Source organism: Microcebus murinus, chromosome 1 (assembly GCF_040939455.1).
Source record: "Microcebus murinus isolate Inina chromosome 1, M.murinus_Inina_mat1.0, whole genome shotgun sequence".
Classification (NCBI taxonomy): Eukaryota; Metazoa; Chordata; class Mammalia; order Primates; family Cheirogaleidae; genus Microcebus; species Microcebus murinus.
The window spans coordinates 80,034,336-80,055,952 of NC_134104.1; the positions used below are offsets into that span (position 1 = coordinate 80,034,336).

Genomic DNA, 21,617 nt, shown 5'->3' on the forward strand with positions numbered 1-21,617 from the left:
GCAAGTTTGAGGAACAGAAGGAAAGGCAATGAGGTGGCATTACCGTTAATGAGAGAGTGGCATGAGATGAGATCAGATAGGCAGGAACCACATCACACATGACTTTGTGGGCCACCATGAGGAGTCTGAATTTCATTCTAAGTGCAGTGAGACACTTTTGCACATTTTAAAGCAAGGAAAAAAAATGACTTGAGCTTTTCATTTGAAAAGTCACTGGCTGCTGGGTGGAGATACATTCCCAGGCAGTTAGGAGGTTGATGCTGGTTTGAAATATAGTGACAGTGATAGGAGAAGAGAGGTGGGAAGATCAGGAGTATATTTTTAAAGGCAGAGTTAAAGAATTTAATGATGGATGGGATATCAGAGGGGAGGGAAGACAAAACCTTTTAACTGGAACAATCGTGTGGATGATGGTGTCATTTACTGTGATGGAGAACAATTGGGTTAGAAAATAGGTTTGAGAAGAAAAAAATCAAGAATTCTGTTAAGGTTAAACATGAGTGTTTCTTATTCTTTGAAAACAAAAAAGCCAAGATAAGTAATGCTGTAGAGTATAGCCAGATACTCGCATCTGGGTATCTCTTATGAGTGCTCTGAGCATTTTGAGAAGGAAAATTCTACATTGAATTTGGTAGATTCCTGCCTCCTTGGCATGTCAATCCAAAATGTCCAAATATTTTTAAATGCATTTGCAGGGTTGTTGTAGCCCAGGTGTAGCTTTACTAGTACAAAGAGTCTTTACATCCTTTTTTCTTTCTATTTTAGTTTACCAACAATTTTTGTTTTTGGAGAATTGATCAGTTATCCATTGACAACTTGCATCATTTATTCAGTGCTATATTAAACAGTGTATTGGAAGATAGATTTACTAATAGCTCCAAGCCTTCTAACAATTTAAATGAAAATTACAAAGTGTCTGAGACCCTATTTTGGAATACAAGGGGTATCTGACTTTTTCTTTCTTCCTTCTTTCTTTCTTTTTTTAGACAGAGTCTCACTTTGTTGCCCAGGCTAGATAGTGCTGTGGTGTCAGCCTAGCTCACAGCAACCTCAAATTCCTGGGCTCAAGCAATCCTACTGCCTCAGCCCTTGAATAGCTGGGACTACAGGCATGCACCACCATGCACGGCTAATTTTTTCTATATATATTAGTTGGTCAATTAATTTCTTTCTATTTATAGTAGAGACGGGGTCTCGCTCTTGCTCAGGCTGGTTTCGAACTCCTGACCTTGAGCAATCCGCCCACCTCGGCCTCCCAGAGTGCTAGGATTACAGGCGTGAGCCACTGGGCCTGGCATGACTTTCAATTTCCATTCTCTGTAGAACAAGAACTTTCAGTTTCCATTCTCTGTCATTCCTTTATTGGCATGCATAAAATACATCACGTTTTCTGTTCTGCTGATGCTATAAATTCAATACAAATTCTTCAGCCACATCAGTTATGAGTAGAAAGTATATCATGTAACCTCAAATCTCTAACAGTGGAAGGTGTAAACAAGAATGGGTTCTCCTAGAATAATGCTGCTGCCTTTGATGTGACAACTGAGCATCCATCTCGCTCCCTATCAGATGATTCCTTGAGCATGTTAGAGCAGTGAGGAGTGGTTGTAGTCTCCTAACCAAGTTAGAGTGAAGACGTTGGCCACATAATACACACACTCCATTTTTAAAAAAATTCTGAGTCTCAGGCTACTATTCTTTTGTAACCACTTTATAGTTTCTAAAAGCAGTTATTGTCCAAAGCTGGAAGAACTTAAGTCTTCTCATGATTATGGGAATGAATGGAGGGAGGTAAACAAAAAATAAAATCATCAGGCCTAATAGGGGAGTGGCCAGATAAGAAATTCAAAAATGGAACAGTAATTTAACCACTTCTGTACGGCGCTCACCGGCTGCGAAGCCTTGCCCAGCCGGCACTCATAGTCCGCACGGTAGTCTGTGCTGTGCATTGACCGCGAATCCGTTTTGCTCTTGTGTGATGAGGAAAGCTTTAAAGCACTGAAAGCTTGTTTTGCTTTACAGGCAGCTTTACTTGTAATGTAAATCAGAATAGGTAACACATACATATATGTTTTCATTACGTTATTTTTAAATGTTCACAATTTTATTTTGATAAATGAAAAATGAGAAAAGTCATATCATGGCTGTTGGCTAAACTCAACGCTCGGCTGTGCACGTTCATCTGTGGTTCTTTGAAAAGATTTTTTAAAATGATTACACTCCTAGTGGATTAGTCAGGACAAAAAGCAAAAAAACAAAAAACAAAATAACACCCAACAAACAAAAACAAAAAATCTACACATTTCAAAAAGGAGAGCAAGAACCTTACTACAGATCATACAGCCTTATAAAAGGATAATCAGAGAACATACTGAACAATTTTGTCAAAAAAATTGGCATTCCATGAAATGAACAAACTCCATAAAAGATACAACTTGCTAAATTTGACACAAGAAGAAATAGAAAATCTGGGGTGATCAAGGCAAGATGGCTGACTAGAGACAATGGTGGCCAGAGCATCTGAGAAGAGAAAGTTTCAGATGAAAACGCATAGTCCAGGTGTAATTCTGAGGGAAGAGTATCAGAACCTATTGGAGATTCTACAGGAAGAAGCTGTGGAGCAGAACAAGGAGCAAGATTTTGGCAGAGATGGACCCCCAAGGAATTAGGAGTCCCAGGGAAAGGGTAGGGTGTTTAATTTTTCCTCCTTTCACACCTCTGGCGGTCTGCAAGCTCCCAAACTGTCAGAGAGTTCTTCTACCCTCAAGAGCCCAAGTGCTGTTGCTGTCAGTGAACTGGGAGCTTCCTGAGGATAGAGCACCGGGCTGCCAGCAGCCCCATGGTGGCTCCCCCTCACCCCAGACCTCAGCTGAGGCAGCAGGTGCCATACTGCTTTTTCATCATTGTGTACCTTTGTCCTGCCCACACAGATATTCAGTTGTCTTGTCACTGAGCCCCACACAAATATTCCCTGACACCGGCTTGGACTGCAGTAACCACAGGTGGGTGGTGGGTCCCAGGGAAACTATGTGACCCCAGAGCTTGGACATTCAGGGCAGGTTGCCTTCAGGGGAGAGGAGAGTGCAGCATGCCTTAGGGGGTGGAGACTTGGGACCAAGGGGACCACGGTGCAAGCTCTCTTCCATTCAGATACTTTGCCTCCCCCCACACACACTGCTGCCAATACAGCTGTAGCAGTTCCCATGCAGGGTTGGCATGGGTCCCCAAGGGATGATTAAGTCAGGGCACTCACAAGTGTCTGCTTCCCCTCTGTAGACATGCCCACCACACCCAGGCTTCTATGAAGAGTGTGGCCCATGCCTTTCCCCTTAAAAACCTGCAGTGGACCCAGGGGAGCTTGGATTGTAAGTTCCCCACCCGGCAGCTCTCCCAGGCACTGGCTGTCTGGCTGCTCCAGCAGAGCTGGGCAGACACTGAAGCAGAGGGACATTACACCTGCTCGAGCACTCTGCAGGCAACTCAGGACCAGCACACCTCTCCCTGTCATTGTCAGGGCTGGAGCTCAGAAGATCAAAGGAAAAGTCCGCTGGATCCCATAACCCCAGGATTCAAACATGTCATTCAGGTACCCCTGAGGGAGAAGAAAAAGGAAAAGGCCTGGAAAACTTATTTGAGGAAATAATGAAGAAAAACTTCCTTGCTCTTTCTAAAGATATGGTCATCCAGATACAAGCAGCTCAACAAACACCTGGGAGATTCATCACAAGAAGGGCATCACCAAGGCAAATAGTCATCAGACTGGCTAAAGTCAACAATGTGAAAGAGGAACTCCTACAAGCCCTGAGGCAAAAACATAAGGTAGCTTGCAAAGGAAAACCCATCAGACTAACAACAGACCTCTCAATAGAAACCTTACAAACCAGAAAGGACTGGGGTCCTATCTTTAGTCTTCTTAAACAGGATAACTTGTCAGCCAAGAATTATGTAACCTGCAAAACTAAGTTTCAAAAATGAAGGAGAGATAGTCTTTTCCAGACAAGCAAATGCTAAGGTAATTTGTTACCACTAGACAAGAAATGCTCAAAAGTGCTCCAAAAATTGAAAGGAATGGTTGATACTCACCAGTATAAAAATACACAAAAGCAAAAACTCATAGCTCTTCTAAAACAATAACACAAGGGAGAATACACAGCAACTGGTAATAATCAACATGATGATTTTTAGCTGTTCAAGTAATTTCTTTCTATTTTTTTTTTTTAGTAGAGATGGATCTTGCTCTTGCTCAGGCTGGTCTTAAACTCCTGAGCTCAAACAATCCACCAGCCTCGGCCTCCCAGAGTGCTAGGATTACAGGCATGAGCCATTGTACCTGGCCTAAGAGGGACATTTATAGCACTAAATGCCTGCATCAGAAAGACAGAAAGATCACAAATTAACAAGCTAATGTCCCACTCCAAGGAACTAGGGAAACCTAAGTGAAATAAGAACCTAGTAAAATAAGAACAAACCAATCCCAAAGTTAGCAGAACACAAGAAATAACAATCATAAGAAAAGACCTAAATGAAATTGAAACAAAAATTACAAACGATCAATGAAATGAAAAGTTGGTTCTTTGAAAAGATAAACAAAACCAATAGACAGCTAGCTAGATCAACCAAGAAAAGATGAGAGGGGATTCAAATTAGCTCAATCAGAAATAAAAAAGGAGACATTACAACTGATACAACAGAAACACCAAAAATCATGAGGCTACTATGAAGACCTCTATCTATGCACACAAGCTAGAAAATCTAGTTTGGATAAATTTTTAGACATACAACATACCAAGCTTGAATCAGGAATAAAAAGAAATCCTGAACAGACCAATAAAATAGCAAGACTGAATCAGTAATAACAAATCTCCCAATAACAACAACAAAAGCCCAAGACTAGATGGATTCACAGCCAAATTCTACCAGACATACAAAGAACTGGGAACTGGTACCTATGCTACTAAAGCTGTTCCATAACTTCAAAAAGGAGGGAATCCTCCCTAACTCATCTATGAAGCCAGAATCACTTGGATACCAAAGCCAGGAAAGAACACAATAAAAAAAGAAAAGTACAGAACAATATCCTTGATGAACACTAATGCAAAAATCCTTAACAAAATACTGGCAAACTGAATCCAACAGCACATCAAAAAGACAATTCACAGGCTGGGCGTGGTGGCTCACACCTGTAATCCTAACACTCTGGGAGGCCGAAATGGGAAGATCACTCAAGGTCAGGAGTTTGAGACCAGCCTGAGCAAGAGCGAGACCCGTCTCTACTATAAAAATAGAAAGAAATTAATTGGCCAACTAAAAATATACAAAAAATTAGCCGGGCATGCTGGCACATGCCTGTAGTCCCAGCTACTCGGGAGGCTAAGGCAGCAGGATTTTGAGATTTGAGCCCACCAGGATTTGAGCCCAGGAGTTTGAGATTGCTGTGAGCTAGGCTGATGCCACAGTACTCTAGCCTGGGTAACAAAGTGAGACTCTGTCTCAAAAAAAAAAAAAAAAAAAAAAAAAAGACAATTGATCTTGTCAACCCACCATGATCAAGTGGGTTTCATTCTAGGGATGCAAGGATGGTTCAACATACACAAGTTAATAAAGAGAATTCAAAACAAAAACCATATGATCATCTCAATAGATGCAGAAAAAGAATTTGACAAAATACAACAACCCTCAACAAACTAGGCATAGAAGGAACAGTCCTCAAAATAATAAAAGCCATATATATAAAAAACCCACAGCCAACATCATACTGAATGGTGAAAAGATGAAAGCATTTCCCCTAAGAACTGGAACAAGGCAAGTATGCCCACTTTCATTCCTCCAATTCAACATATTACAGGAAGTCCTAGCCAGAGCAATCAAGCAAGAGAAAGAAATAAAGGGCATCTAAATCAGAAAAGGGGAAGTAAAACTATCCCTATTTGCTGATGATATGATCTTACATCTAGACAACCCTAAAGACCCCTCCAAAAGACTCCTAGAATTGATAAATGAATTCATTAAAGTCTTAGATTACAAAATCAACATACACAAATCAGTAGAATTTCTATACACTAATACCAACCAAGCTGAGAATCAAATCAAGGACTCAATCCCATTTATAATAGCTATAGAAAAATTAAAATACCTTAGAATATACTTCACCAATAAGCTGAAAGATCTCTACAAGGAGAACCACAAAACACTGATGAAAGAAATCACAGAAGGCAAAAACAAATGGAAAAGCATGCCATGTTCATGGATTGGAAGAATCAATATTGTTAAAATGTCCATGTGCCCCACTGTAATCTACAGATTCAATGCAATTCCTATCAAAATACTAACTTCTCATTTTCCACAAAATTAGAAAAGACAACCCTAAAATTCATATGGAACCAAAAAGAGCCCAAATAGCTAAACCCATCCTAAGCAAAAAGAACAAATCTGGAGGCATCGCATTACCCAATTTCAAATTATACTACAAGGCAATAGTAACCAAAATAGCATGGTACTGGTATAAAAGTAGACACAGACCAAAGGAACAGGACCCAGAATAAATAAATCCATATATCTACAATCAACTGATCTTTGGCAAAGAAGACAAAAGCATACACTGGGGAAAAAACACCCTATTAAATAAATGGTGATAGGAAAATTGGATAGCCTAATGCAGAAGAATGAAACTGGATCCCTGTCTCTCACCATAGATAAAAATTAACTTGAGGCCGGGCTCAGTGGCTCAGGCCTGTAATCCTAGCATTCTGGGAGGCCAAGGCGGGCGGATTGCTCGAGGTCAGGAGTTCAAAACCAGCCTGAGCAAGAGCCAGACCCCGTCTCTACTATAAAAATAGAAAGAAATTAATTGGCCAACTAATATATATATAGAAAAAATTAGCTGGGCATGGTGGTGCATGCCTGTAGTCCCAGCTACTCGGGAGGCTGAGGCAGCAGGATTGCTTGAGCCCAGGAGATTGAGGTTGCTGCGAGCTAGGCTAACGCCACGGCACTCACTCTAGCCTGGGCAACAAAGCGAGACTGTGTCTCAAAAAATAAAAAATTAAGATTGACTAAAGACTTAAATGTAAGACTTGAATCCATAAAAACAGTAGAAGCAGCTCTTTCCGTGCTTAGCACAGCCATGGCCCGCGGTCCCAAGAAGCATCTGAAGTGTGTAGCAGCTCCAAAGCATTGGATGCTGGATAAGCTGACCAATGTGTTTGCTCCTCGTCCATCCACCAGTCCCCACAAGCTGAGAGAGTGTCTCCCACTCACCATTTTCCTAAGAAACAGGCTTAAGTATGCCCTGACAGGAGATGAAGTGAAGAAGATCTGCATGCAGTGCTTCATTAAAATTGACGGCAAGGTCCGAAATGATATAACCTACCCTGCTGGATTTATGGATGTCATCAGCATTGACAAGACTGGAGAGAATTTCTGTCTGATTTATGACACCAAGGGTCGCTTTGCTGTTCATCGTATCACACCCGAGGAGGCCAAGTACAAGTTGTGCAAAGTGAGAAAAATCTTTGTGGGCACAAAAGGAATCCCTCATCTGGTGACTCATGATGCTCGCACTATCCGCTACCCTGATCCACTCATCAAAGTGAATGACACCATTCAGATTGATTTGGAGACTGGCAAGATTACTGATTTCATCAAGTTTGACATTGGTAACCTATGTATGGTGACGGGAGGTGCTAACCTGGGAAGAACTGGTGTGATCACCAACAGAGAAAGACATCCCGGGTCTTTTGATGTGGTTCACGTGAAAGATGCCAATGGCAACAGCTTTGCCATTCGCCTCTCCAACATTTTCATTATTGGCAAAGGCAACAAACCATGGATTTCTCTTCCTCGAGGAAAAGGTATCCGCCTCACCATTGCTGAAGAGAGGGATAAGAAACTGGCAGCCAAACAGAGCAGCCGGTGAAATGGTCTCCATGTAACATAATAACATGTTAAAAAGTTATTTGTACTCAATTAAAGATATTACAGTGTGGAAAAAAAAAAAAAACAGTAGAAGAAAACCAAGGAATAACTATCCTTGACATTGGCCTATGTAAGAATTCATACTAAGATCCCCCCCAAAGCAAATTCAGCAAAAACAAAAATAAATAAGTGGGACTTAATTAAATTAAAAGGCTTCTGCACAGTATAAGAAACAATCAACATAGTAAATCGATAACTTACAAAATGGGAGAAAATATTTGCAAGCTATACACCTGGCAAAGGCCTAATATCCAGAATCTACATGGAACTCAAACAAATCAGCAAGAAAAAAACAAATAACCCCATTAAAAATTGAACAAAAGATATAAACAGACATTTTCCAAAGGAGAAACAAATGGCCAACAGATGTATGAAAACATGCTCAACATCACTAATCATTAAGGAAATGCAAATTAAAACCACAATGAGATACCACCTTACCCCTGGCAGAATGGCCATTATTAACAAGTCAAAAAACAATGGATGTGGCCCTACGAGGTGGCTCACGCCTGTAATCCTAGCACTCTGGGAGGCTGAGGCGGGAGGATCGCTCAAGGTCAGGAGTTTGAAACCAGCCTGAGCAAGAGCCAGACCCCATCTCTACCAAAAATAGAAATTAATTGGCCAATTTATATATATATATAGAAAAAATTAGCCAGGCATGGTGGCGCATGCCTGTAGTCCCAGCTACTTGGGAGGCTGAGGCAGCAGGATTGCTTGAGCCCAGAAGTTTGAGGTTGCTGTGAGCTAGGCTGATGCCATGGCACTCTAGCCGGGGCAGCAGAGTGAGACTCTGTCTCAAAAAAAAAAAAAAAAAAAACCCAACAAAAAAACCCCCAAAACGATGGATGCTGGTGTCCATGTGGTGAAAAGGGAGTGCTTATCTATTGTTGAGGGAATGCAAATTTGTACAACCTGTTTGGAAAACAGTATGGAGATTTTTCAAAGAACTAAAAATAGATCTAAGATTAAATCCAGCAATCCCACTACTAGGGGGGCCACCCAAAGGAAAAGAAGTCATTTTTATAAAAAAGACATCTGCACCTATATGTTTATCACAGCATAGTTCATGATTGCAAAGATGTGGAATCAACCTAAGTGCTCATCAACTGATGAGTGGATAAAGAAAATGTGGTGTGTGTACACAAACACAGAAACCCACACATACCGTGGAATACACACAGCCATCAAAAAAGGATGAAATAATGTCTTTTTCAGTCACTTGGATGGAACTAGAGGCCATTATTCTAAGTGAAGTAACCCAAGAACAAAAACCAAATACCACATGTTCTTACTTATAAGTGTGAGCTAAACAATGAGTATGCATAGTCATCCAGAGCAACATAATGAACATTGGAGAAGGGTGGGAGGGAGTACAGGATGAAAAATTATCTATTGGATACACCGTACACTATTTGGGTGATGGGTATATTAAAAGCCTAGACATCTTCATTATCCAATTCATCCAAGTAACAAAAAGCCACATATATTCCCTAAATCTATTTAAATAAATAAATAAAAAGGAAATTGACTAGCCCTGTATGTTTCAGAAATTGAATGTGAAATCTAAAACTTTCCCACAAATAAAAAGCTCTAGGCCTACATGACTTAAATGATGGGATTCTTCAAAATATTAAAAGAAGAAATAATACCAACCTTATCATAAAGTCTTCCAGAAAATAGGGAAGGAGGGAACACTTCCCAAATCATTTTACAAGGCCAGAATAACCCTAATACTAAAAGCTGCCAAGAACATTATAAGGAAATTACAGAATGATTTCCTCCATAAGCATAGCTACAAAAAACCCTAATACAGTATTAACAAATCAAACAGCAAAATACAAAAGGATAACACATCATAAGCAAGTGAGATTTATTTCAGGAATGCAAAGTTGGTTTAATATTTGAAAAATCAACCAAATAATTAACTCTATTACCAAATTTAAAAAATTAAAACATCATCTCAGTAAATGAAGAAAAAGCATTTTTCAAAATTCAACATCTATTCGTGGTTCTCTCACCATGCTTATTTAACACTGTACCAGAAGTACTAGCCAGTTTGACAGGGCAGTAACAAGAGAGGAAAGGCAAAGGCAAAGATTGGAAAGGCAAAAACTAAAACTTGTTCTTAGATGACATGATTGTGTATATGAAAACCCAAAGGATTCTTTATTAAAAAGGGGGAAAACCCTACTAGCACAAGTGAGTACATTTAGCAAGGTTATAGGTTACAAAGTCAAACTTGATTTGTCTGGGATCATATTATTTATTTCATTTCAGAAATGCATACAAAATTAATTATATTTCTGTGTTCTAGTTGAGTAACTGGAAAATGAATTCTAAAATAATTCCACTTACAATAACATCAAAAACCATACAAAATTTAGGACTTTATCAAGGGATTTGCCAGATGTCTACACTGAAGTCTACAAAACATCACTGAGACAAAATAAATGGAGAGATATACCATGTTCACGGATTGGAGGACTCAATATTGTTAAGCTGTCCATTCTTTCTAGATTGATCTATAGATTAGAGCAATACAAATCAAAACCACATCAGGTTTTTGGGTTTTGAGAAATTGATCAACTGATTTCAAAATTTATATGGAAATACAAATGACCTAGGATAGCCAAACAATCTTGGCAACTTCAACTCAAAGCAAACTATAAAGCCATAGTAATCAAGGCAGTGTGCTATTAGTGCAAAGATAAATGAATAGAACAGAACAGAATCCAGAAATAGACCCATACTTACATAGTCAATTAATTTTAAACAAAGGTACCATACTAATTCAAAGGAGGAAGAGATTATTTTCAATAAATGGAGCTAAACCAAACATACAACCTTATGGAGGGTTGGGGGGAAGGAAGATCCTTATTCTTTGCCTCACATCACACATAGATGAATTTGAGATGACTGAAACATAAAAGTTAAGAGTATAACGCTTTCAGAAGAAACACAGGAAAATATCCTCATGACCTTGGGGTCACCAAGGAGTTTTTAGAAGACACAAAAAGAACTTAACCATAAAAGAAAAAAAAATTGCACTTCATCAAAATAAAACATTCTGTTCCCCAGAGTCACAATTAAGAAAATATACAGGCAAGCCACAGATTGGGGGAAAATGCTAGCAATACATAAATCTGATGAAGGACTTCCAGGATTCCTATGATTCAGTAATAAGTAGTCTAATAAAAAAATGGCCAGAGACTTGAGTAGATTATTTTAGAAAAATGATAAACCACCAATAAGCTTATGAAAAGGTACATCATCAGTCATCATGCAAATTAAAATCATAGTGAGATATTTCACATCTATTATGAGAATGGTGAAAATTAAAAAGACGGACAACACCAAATGTTGGCAAGGATTTGGAAATGGAACTCTTATCATTGCTGGTGGGAGTGTAAAACTGTATGTAAACACTTAAGAAAACTTTCTCGCAGTTTCTTACAAAGTTAAACATGTGCCTACTCCATGACCCTACAATTCTACTCCTAGTTATTTCAAAAATTAAAAAATAAGTCCACAAAGGATGTTCATAACTTATTTACAATAGCCACAAATTGTAAAAAACCCAGATTTCCATAAAGAGGAGAAAGGATAAACAAATCATGGTATATTCATGCAATGGAACACTGCTGAGTAGCAAAAAGAAATAAACTATGGATACACATTACAACACGGATGAATCTTATGGACAGGTCAGACACATAGACAAGTAGAGTAACAGAGCCTGATACAAAAGTAAACACATTGTATAATTCCATTTATGTAAAACAAGAACAGGCACAGCTAATATATGACAATAGAAGTCAGAAAAAATAGTTGTTGGAACAGGAAAGGGGGAATGAATTCACTGCAAAGGGAACATTCTCTGATGATGGAAGGATTCTTTATGGATTGGTGTAAGGGTTACACAGGTGTATAGATTTATCAAAAGTGATTGAACTATAATCCTAAGATCTATGCATTTTACTGTCTAGAAATTATATCTGAATACAAATAATTTTACCTTAAAAATTATGAAAAAGAGTTGTTCACAGAGAGATGTGTGACTTACCTCCATTTACATCAAACAGCCTTGCCCTTTGATTCAGTTAGGTCTTCAATGTAAAAACTTGAATTGTTTTTAAATTCACTAATTTCCTGGTGAAATGTTTCTAATGAAAGCTTTTTCTGGTCCTGAATTTCTTACTCATTATTCATCATGTTCTACTTGCTGTGCATTAGAAGTTAAAGAAAGAAATCACCCTAAAGATAGTCTAAACATAAAACTTCTTTTTTTTTTTTTGAGACAGTCTCGCTTTGTTGCCCAGGCTAGAGTGAGTGCCGTGGCGTCAGCCTAGCTCACAGCAACCTCAAATACCTGGGCTCAAGCAATCCTCCTGCCTCAGCCTCCTGAGTAGCTGGGACCACAGGCATGCGTCACCATGCCCGGCTAATTTTTTCTATATATATTAGTTGGCCAATTAATTTCTTTCTGTTTATATTAGAGACGGGGTCTAGCTCTTGCTCAGGCTGGTTTCGAACTTCTGACCTCGAGCAATTTGCCCGCCTCGGCCTCCCAGAGTGCTAGGATTACAGGCATAAGCCACCACACCCGGCCCATAAAACTGCCTTTTTTTTTTTTTGAGACAGAGTCTCACTTTGTTGTCCAGGCTAGAGTGAGTGCCGTGGCGTCAGCCTAGCTCACAGCAACCTCAAACACCGGGGCTCAAGCAATCCTACTGCCTCAGCCTCCCGAGTAGCTGGGACTACAGGCATGTGCCACCATGCCTGGCTAATTTTTTTACATATATATATATATATCACTTGGCCAATTAATTTCTATTTATAGTAGAGACGGGGTCTTGCTCTTGCTCAGGCTGGTTTTGAACTCCTGACCTCGAGCAATCCGCCAGAGGCGCCTCGGCCTCCCAGAGAGCTAGGATTACAGGCGTGAGCCACCTCGCCCCGCCAAAACTCCTTTTTAAATACAATAAGAGATGCCTAGATAAATTGATTTGTCCAGGATCATATTCTTATTTCATTTCAGAAATACAGTATATAAATCATGCATTATAAACCTCTGCAAATACTAACATCTGGGCTAAGACAACAGCTTCACTTTTGAAATAAATGTAGATTAAACAATTACATATGTTCTAACTGGCAACCGAGGAAGCTTTAGGAATGACTGTCATTGGGAAATTGGAAATTTTATATATAACTATATATTGGATCAGTTATATATTTTTAAACAGCATTTATTTTATATGAACAAGGGCATTTCCAAATTTACAAGTGCTCTTGGCTGACCTTCATGAATGATGCAATTTCCAGTTGAAGTATGTTTGTCTTTACAGTTGGTACATTTCTATCAGACCCTTTTTGAGGAGTTGTACTAATAATCTATAAAACCTGGGTAATCAAAGAATTACACTTTTAAAAACCGCAGGCAGGGAAAAGCATAAATGATATTTCTGTACTATAATGGAGAGTAAATATAATAAAATTTAACTTGAAACAAGTTTAGCAGTGCTGGTTGTGGTGAGCAGAAAGAGGCTTAAAATGCTTAAATAATGGAGAGACACTTAATTTTGTATGAAAATTTTTATTTGATAAATATAGCTTCATAAACATTAAAAAAATTACTGAGAGCTGTACAATAGGTATACTACACTTACTGACAATGCAGAGAATTTTTAAAGGATTACATTAGACAGCCACAGTGTCTGAGGTCCAAAATTTTAAACTGAGTATTGCTACAATATTTCCAGATACTCATATCTCATAAAAATCTAACAATAACCATGATTACAAACATATCATTATGATCTTTTTTTTTAAGGAATATCACTCATTTCATGTAAAACAGCACTTTAATAATGTTTTACTTTTATGAAAATATATAACTCATTTCAAGATAGAAATAAAAATGTCTATAAATGGGGACCAAAATTAATAAAACATATTTTATGTAACTCTTTGGTGTGTTAGTTTTATTAATACCTGCTTATACCATACCCCAAATTTATCTTTACAGGAAAAACACAAACAATGAAGATTTTTTTCCCCCAGCTTCCAAGAGATTTTCAGAGTTAGCATATTTTAAACACTTTCAGCTGTGAACTGTCAAATTGTTAGTGGCCTTGACTCCTGTTTACCAGGAGTCTCAAGCTATCAGACAAGTTCAATTTCACAATCTTCTGCAGTAGAAATGACCTAAGTCCTGGTATTAATAATAGGCTGAATGCAGGTATTTCCTAACAAGGTGATTTGCCTCTGTTTAATTTCCTGCCTAGGATAGTGCCTGGGTTTGGGTCAGGTCTGGATGCCTTTGCACATCTTAAAGCTTCAGACCCAAGGAGGAGGGCAGTTAGAAAATTTAGATGTAAATTCTCTCCTTTTCTCAACTCACAGCAAACCTTGGTAGCCATAGTTCTCCCTGGCCCACACTCTATTCCTCCCAGGGTGAGCCGATGCTTACTGAAGCTGAGGCAGGGTGCTGGTGCCGAGTCACCTAACGCAGCTGATGGGCAATTTTGAAACCTGACTTGGTGCTTGCCACTATCTTCAGGCTACAGCCGCAGACTAGGCAAAGGCAGGCCAGTGAGGCAAGTAGATTTGAGAACACTAATTAACTAGCAATAACACATTTAGCATCTTGCTCTGGTTTGGGCAAGATAAGAGTAACTATCAACATCATACTTTCCAAAGAATTTTGAAGAAATATGCAAAGGGGGAAACTTTTCTTGTGATTATTGGTTATGTAGTAATGGTTTTACAATATGAATATTAGCTTTAGAAAACTACTGAAAGATTATAGACTACATTGTTACTTTCTTAAATAAATAGAATAAAATTCTTCATAAAATTACAAGATAATCTTCCTTTAAAAATGAAGGTTTTGAACACAGAATAGGATGAGCACACCAGTGGATGCCATTTACTTTTTTTTTATATATATAAAGCTTTTAACTTCAAATGGTGAGTGCAGAAAATTACATCAATCACCCGTTAAGCACCATGTAGGCTAACTGCTGCTCCTGTTTTGCTGCAGTTGGTCACAGACTATTGATGACTTTGTAGTCCTTCTCTAGTGTTAGTAGTTTATGGGATGGCAAATAAACACCATAAGAGGTAATGCAAGGCTACTGAATATCAATTTGTTATGTGTACATTTTATAAGACATTCTATGAGAAAGCAAATTCCATATTATCCTCCATTAAATTACTCTACTGAATATTTCTGCAGTATTTCCTTTTCTGGAACATGAGTTGGTGAGTGTATACACTGTACACTGTATTACCTCTTTAATGTATTATCAGAAAAACAGATCTTCTTAAACCTAACTCTGGAATTTCTAAGTTAAAGAAGGGTTATTTTTGAAAATTAATATTTAGCCTGAAAGTAATAACTTAATATCCTTGCATATCGAAACAGAGAAATGTTAAGAAAATAGTTTACTAGTAAGCAAAGGTAAAGCCTTAATTCTTGTCTCTACTATTCTTTCCCTACCAGCCCAATTCCAGAAGTTTTGTATTCATGAAATGGGAAAGGAGTGAAGAGCTGCACAATAAATCTCCAAAAAGGAATTATATTTTCAAGGAAAAATTTGGCAAAACCTCATTAACTGTTTTTCTTATAATTTTTTTTTTTTTTTTGGAGATAGAGTCTCACTTTGTTGCCCAGGCTAGAGTGAGTGCTGTGGCGTCAGCCTAGCTCACAGCAACCTCAAACTCCTGGGCTCAGCAATCCTACTGCCTCAGCCTCCCTGGTAGCTGGGACTACAGGCATGCGCCACCATGCCCGGCTAATTTTTTGTATATATATATATTTTTAGTTGGTCAATTAATTTATTTCTATTTTTGGTAGAGATGAGGTCTCGCTCAGGCTGGTTTCGAACTCCTGACCTTGAGCAATCCGCCCGTCTTGGCCTCCCAAAGTGCTAGGATTACAGGCGTGAGCCACCGCGCCCGGCCTTGTACTTTTAAATATATTTGTATATAATCATTATTTGCTTATAGCTGGGTAATAGTTCTTAATCATTTCTAAATCTTAACATCACTTTTTAACAAATGACAAGATTGAACCTATATGAAAAATTTGGGATGGAAATTAAGTTTTGAAGTACAATGAGTTAATTAAGGTAACATATACCTGAATAATCATTTTTAGCATTCATTTTAATTTATTGTTGCCATTATCTGATAAAAACTTAGCATTTTAGACTTTGTTTCATTTACATTCCACAGCCATGCCTGACGTTATACCTTATAATGGGACTCTAGGCAGAATTTACTTTACTGTGGTAACTTAGATAACATATGCTAGCCTAAAAACAACAAGATTCTTAACTAAAATCCTTTATGCTACCTTACAGAAAGGCAAGAGCAATTCTAAGTTGGTCACAGAAAGAGGTTATTTTCTTTTTATTAATTTAGTTACCCATAATATTTTGATTTGTATAATTAAAAGTATTTGCAATATTTAAATACTGTCCAAACTTGTTTTTTATTGATATAGTTGAACTTCACAACATTGTCATAAAATACTATAAACAGAGCCTTCAGATAAAGAGAAAAGAAGCAAATTTAAATATATTAACTGGATTAAAGCATGCAAAAGATCCAATGATAAAGACATTAATAATATGCTAAGGTATCTAATTTATCCACAATAGATTCTTCATATTGTGTCACAAAAATATCAGTACAGATCAATTTGAAATTTGGTGAATGGACCTAATTCCTGATTTATAGATAAGATATGATATACCCTTTGTATTTATATGGCTAGCTTTACAGGTTGCATTACAGTACAGTTAGAGAAATTTGGTATTGGTATAAATTTACTACCCATACTGCAGTAAATAATGGTTGGAAATTATTCACCTAATTCGCTCTGTGAACTTAGAAAACATTAACGAATTAACAATACAGGTCACTGAGGGACCAAAATTCCTTATTATTCACATTAACTTTTCCCATGAAAAGCTTCAAATATAACTCTAATAAAAAAATAGAATTCTCAAGGCAGACTTTCAGCATAATTTACAGAAGCAGATTTAAATAGAAGAGCTAATACTAAAAAATACACATAACTAGGATTTATCTCTTTTTTACCTTGACATTAAAATATAGTGGCCTCAGCAACAGGCTGAAATGCCATTAGGAGGCCCATAAACACAAGGGACAAACCAGACAAAGAGATGAAAAATGTCTCTTGATTCACAAATTTTAACATGTTCAGATTCAAATTAAGGGGCTCCTGTTAATGCTTTCTGCTTGTTTGCCATCTAACTCTGAGTGTGTATGAACTACTCCAAAGATTTCAGGAAGTAATTTCAGAGCTAGTGTGGCCATTAACAGGATGATCACACTGAATTTTAGGAAAGGAAGTGGAATGGCTCCCACAAAGTACTACTGCCCCTTTAACAAGTAGATGAGTCCATTGTGGAGAGGGTCAAGATGCTCCTGTCGTTGGTATAGAAAGGATCCGATGCACTCCATGATCTAAAGTAACAATAAGAGAAAAGTTTGGCTCACCAGAACCTATGTTTCAATTGAGAAAAAATTACCCTCTAAAACTTAGGACCAAAATGCAAATTGAGTTTTAAAATCATCACTGATTGATTTATTTTTAAATGCTAAAGAGAAGTTCTTTATACTGAGTGCCCATTCTATTTATACATTATACAAAAACGTGGGGAAAATAATGCTCTAGTCATCATATAAAAATATTAGCCAAAATTCAGACATTCATTATAGCATTAAAATAATTTTTATATGTAGTAAAGCATAAGCTGCTTTAAAAATCTTAATAATTTAATAAGAAATAAGTACGTTATTAAGAGTTACATATATCCCATTTTACTGAAAAGTTAAGTTTACAGAAATAAAAAAAAAATCCCACTCACCCAAAGCTTTGGAATGGAATAGTAGTATGTTCATATTATTGTTCATTTCTTTTCAGCTATAAATTCTATTCTAAAGACTTTAGCATAATTAGCTTGAATGTAGCAAATAGTTTATTCAAAAGGTATCAAAGACACCTGTAGGTCACTATCGTTTTCACTTAACTAAGAACTAAGATCCTCTACTGGGCCTGGAGAAGTTAACTGCGGTCTGAATGATAAGGCCCTTAAGCAATTCATTACATAACACTTTATTTGCAGCTGTAAACTTAAATTAGCTTGAGTTAATTTAAGCTAAAATAACTCAAGACCAAAAGTAGCCTGCTATGCTTAAAATAGACTAACCTAGTTCAAGGACAACATTAGGATTACCAAGTGAAAGGTGGCTTTTCTTACGAGACTAAAAGCATTTAACAAGAAAGACATTTTTATGTAACTTTTGCCAGGGTTCCCACCTTTGATAAACAAAGATGTTAGAGGAAGATAGCATTTAAAATGACCCCAATTCACCTTTATAATATATCTTGTGTTTCCAAGAGACTCTAAGTTTGTATGCAGTTCAAGTTTAAATCAATTATTAAGTGAGCACAGCCATAATGAAGTTTGGAATCTTGAAACTCTATAAAATTGGCAAAGAAAAAAACGAGCAGCAACTATAGCAGTTTCTAATTTTACTAGTCCCCAGAAAAGTTTGAATAGTATCTATTTAGTTTAAGGAAGAGTTTGTTCCCTATTGTTACTCTAGCATCTAGAACTGTGTCTGGCACCTGGTATTTCTAGAAAAATGAATAAAATGAGAATATAGAAATTTCTAAAAGTATTTATGGGGGAAAAAGTATGCTTTTAACTATAACTTTTAACTATAACATAACTATCAACACCTAAATTACCTGGAGTAAAATGTCCAATTCCAAACTGCCAATATTTTATATTAGTTTTTTTTCTTTCCAACCATTGCTTACAAAGAAGAATATTATTGAAGTTTCCTTTATTTTTTAACTTTTCACAGCACACACGTGCATTTAGGTTAAATATGATTTTTGACAGAGCATTCAACACCTGAACATACTATTAATTTCTGTCTATTTAAAAGATAGTTTTGATTATGATAAAGTAACTATTAGTAACATACACACACAGAAAATGATTTATTGCTGAAATACAGCTCTTTAGGGTACAACATGGCATATCCTTTATACATAATAGCACCATGATGCTCCCTTTGAAACTGAGCTTGCAATAGGGATACTCCATTAACAACATCGATTAATAAAATGCAGGTAGAATTTTTGTGCCTGGATGGCAAAAATTTAATAAGCAAAGAAATCTGTCATATGAAAAGCACTAGCTCTATTTCTTTCTTTCTTTTTTGTTGAGACAGAGTCTCACTTTGTTGCCCGGGCTAGAGTGCTGTGGCATTAGCCTAGCTCACAGCAACCTCAAACTCCAGGGCCCAAGCCATCTTCCTGCCTCAGCCTCCCAAATAGCTGGGACTACAGGCATGTGCCACCATGCCCAGCTAATTTTTTCTAAATATTTTTAGTTGACCAATTAATTTCTTTTTTTTTTTAGTAGAGATGGGGTCTCGCTCTTGCTCAGGCTGGTTTCAGACTCCTGACCCTTGAGTGATCCTCCGGAGTCAGCCTCCCAGACAGCTAGGATTACAGGCGTGAGCCACTGCGCCCAGCCTAGTTCTATTTCTAAAGTGATGCCTATTACTTTTATACTTAATATGTCAATGGAATAAATGTCTGAGGGCTTCTATATCATGTAATGGCAGTCTCAGTCTTGCCCTATCTTTTAAAATAGACATAAAATAGAAATGTAGAATATAAGCTGCTCCAAAATAAAAATGGAAATGCCAAACATATTTCACAAATATATATAAAAAATAAAAACAAACCCCTACCTATCAAGATGACTTTTAGTATTATATATTAAATATCATGTTAATGGATCTATGGCAATTTTCATATAGCCCTTTGAAAAGCACCAAGTAGCTCTCTGCGTATTATATGATTTTGTCCCCTAGAAAAAAGTTAATAGATCTGAAAAGACTTTTAGATTATTCATCTGAGGAAAAAAGGGAGAAAATAATGGTAACCAATTATATAACCTGAGATGTTGGACAAAATTGAAAAGGCATTTATAGTCTGTCAAATATAAGGTTAACTTCTAAGTTAAACATTTTATTAGGAAAATTAAAAAAATCTGAGAAAATAATACAATATAATTTTAAATGAAAAGAAGTACAGACGGTAATAGCCACCTTCAAGGGAACATGCCAAATTAAATTCAATAACCCCCTGGGCAGGTTCAAAAGGGGTAATTCATAATAAATATGGCTATGTAAAGAATATGGGGGTCTATATTACCTACATAATTGATATCAAGACAATGGATATATGTATAAAGCAGAAATTTTGGGGAGCATTTTAATTCTAGTTTTTTAAAAATATCAATAAAATGTATATTGTCATTAAAGAGAAATTTCTGTTGAAGTAGAAATTTTAAAAATTCCTATTGTATATTAGTCTAACTCCCATTTTGGTTCTGTGAAGTAAAGTTGTGTCATTGGGTAAAGTAATATTATAAATTAGGTCCTTTTGGAACTTCCTTTGGAAAACCTGCTGGCCTAGGTACATGACACAGAGCTATACTTTATAATACAATTGTGGAAGTCATAACAAAGTCCCAATAAATTTAATTTCTCATAGTAATCCTTTCACATAAAATGCAATTACCACAAAATGATATCACAGCATTATGGAAATATTTTAGATCACATGTTATAATCAAGTTGGAATAAATGGAGACTGAAACCATAGACATTATGTTAACATAAGAATGCTGCACCATAAAGACATGGCTATAGCTAAAGATAATGTGAGACCTAACAAGTTCATCAGTAAGTTACCTGAATTTTATGATAGATGAATGATATCATACTCATCATTTTTTGAAACACAAAGCTAACCAAGTATCAAAAATTCTTTTGTTAGTAGATAAGATTAGTGCCTCCTACACCCCTTATAACCTTCTCCTCAGGTACCCTCCAGTCGTTCCCAAGCCACAGCACATGTGTCTCTGGCACACTGGGGACAATGGGAATCCCCACCTATCCCTGCCCACCTGCAGCCTTCCATGCACACTAGTGCACTGCTGCTTTGATTTTGAGAATATGATACCATTCACCTAAGTAATACCATGTGTAGAAAAAGCTATTTCTACTCCCTAATATCCCCTAAATAATGGTGTTTTTCTTGAGGAAATATATTAAGAAATAAATCCATTTCACCTTTAAACAAATTTTAAATGGCATTTACCAAAAATGGTATTTTTTTTTGTTATGGTCCACAAAAGCAAGCACTGCAATAAATCTAATTCAAGAAATAGATTTGGGAATGGACAAAAATGCTGATTCTTCTAATCCATAATTTAAAGTGCCTGTTCTTACTTATAAATGTTTAATTAGATAACAAATACCAAGCAAAAGAAACTTAAAAATCACAACTCAATTCAGAGCTCCATTACAGACACGAGAAGGGGCAGGGGAGTAGAAATATAGCCTTTTGTGTTTATAAATACCTGAAAGTCTCAAGTGACTGACCAGAAAATACACATGAAGAATAAGAAAAGCAAAGCCTTTTGACTTTACTGTTATATGGAGATTATTTTGTAAAGACAAAAAACAAAGAAAAGGCAAGAAAGAAACTATTAATGTAGGTATAATTTAAA

General features: G+C 36.9%; 2 protein-coding genes across 4 annotated transcripts in view; one reads left to right on the plus strand and one right to left on the minus strand.

Annotated features, from left to right (window-relative positions):
* Positions 1 to 7,053: 7,053 nt before the first annotated feature.
* On the plus strand, positions 7,054 to 8,437 carry LOC105855792 (small ribosomal subunit protein eS4, X isoform-like). The gene has a single exon (XM_012736970.3). It carries the CDS (start codon positions 7,124 to 7,126, stop codon positions 7,913 to 7,915), a length of 792 nt encoding a protein of 263 aa, XP_012592424.2. The 5' UTR covers positions 7,054 to 7,123; the 3' UTR covers positions 7,916 to 8,437.
* An 8,021-nt stretch (positions 8,438 to 16,458) lies between these two features.
* The window catches only part of ATP11B (ATPase phospholipid transporting 11B (putative)), a 107,643-nt gene continuing 102,484 nt past the window's right edge, over positions 16,459 to 21,617 (minus strand). For all 3 annotated transcript variants that reach the window (XM_012736972.3, XM_076003618.1, XM_012736971.2), the window contains one exon: positions 16,459 to 17,478. Coding sequence is in view for 2 of the 3 variants with exons in the window: in XM_076003618.1 (XP_075859733.1) it covers positions 17,386 to 17,478 (93 nt within the window). In the remaining variant the exon portion in view is untranslated. The remainder of the gene's footprint in view (positions 17,479 to 21,617) is intronic.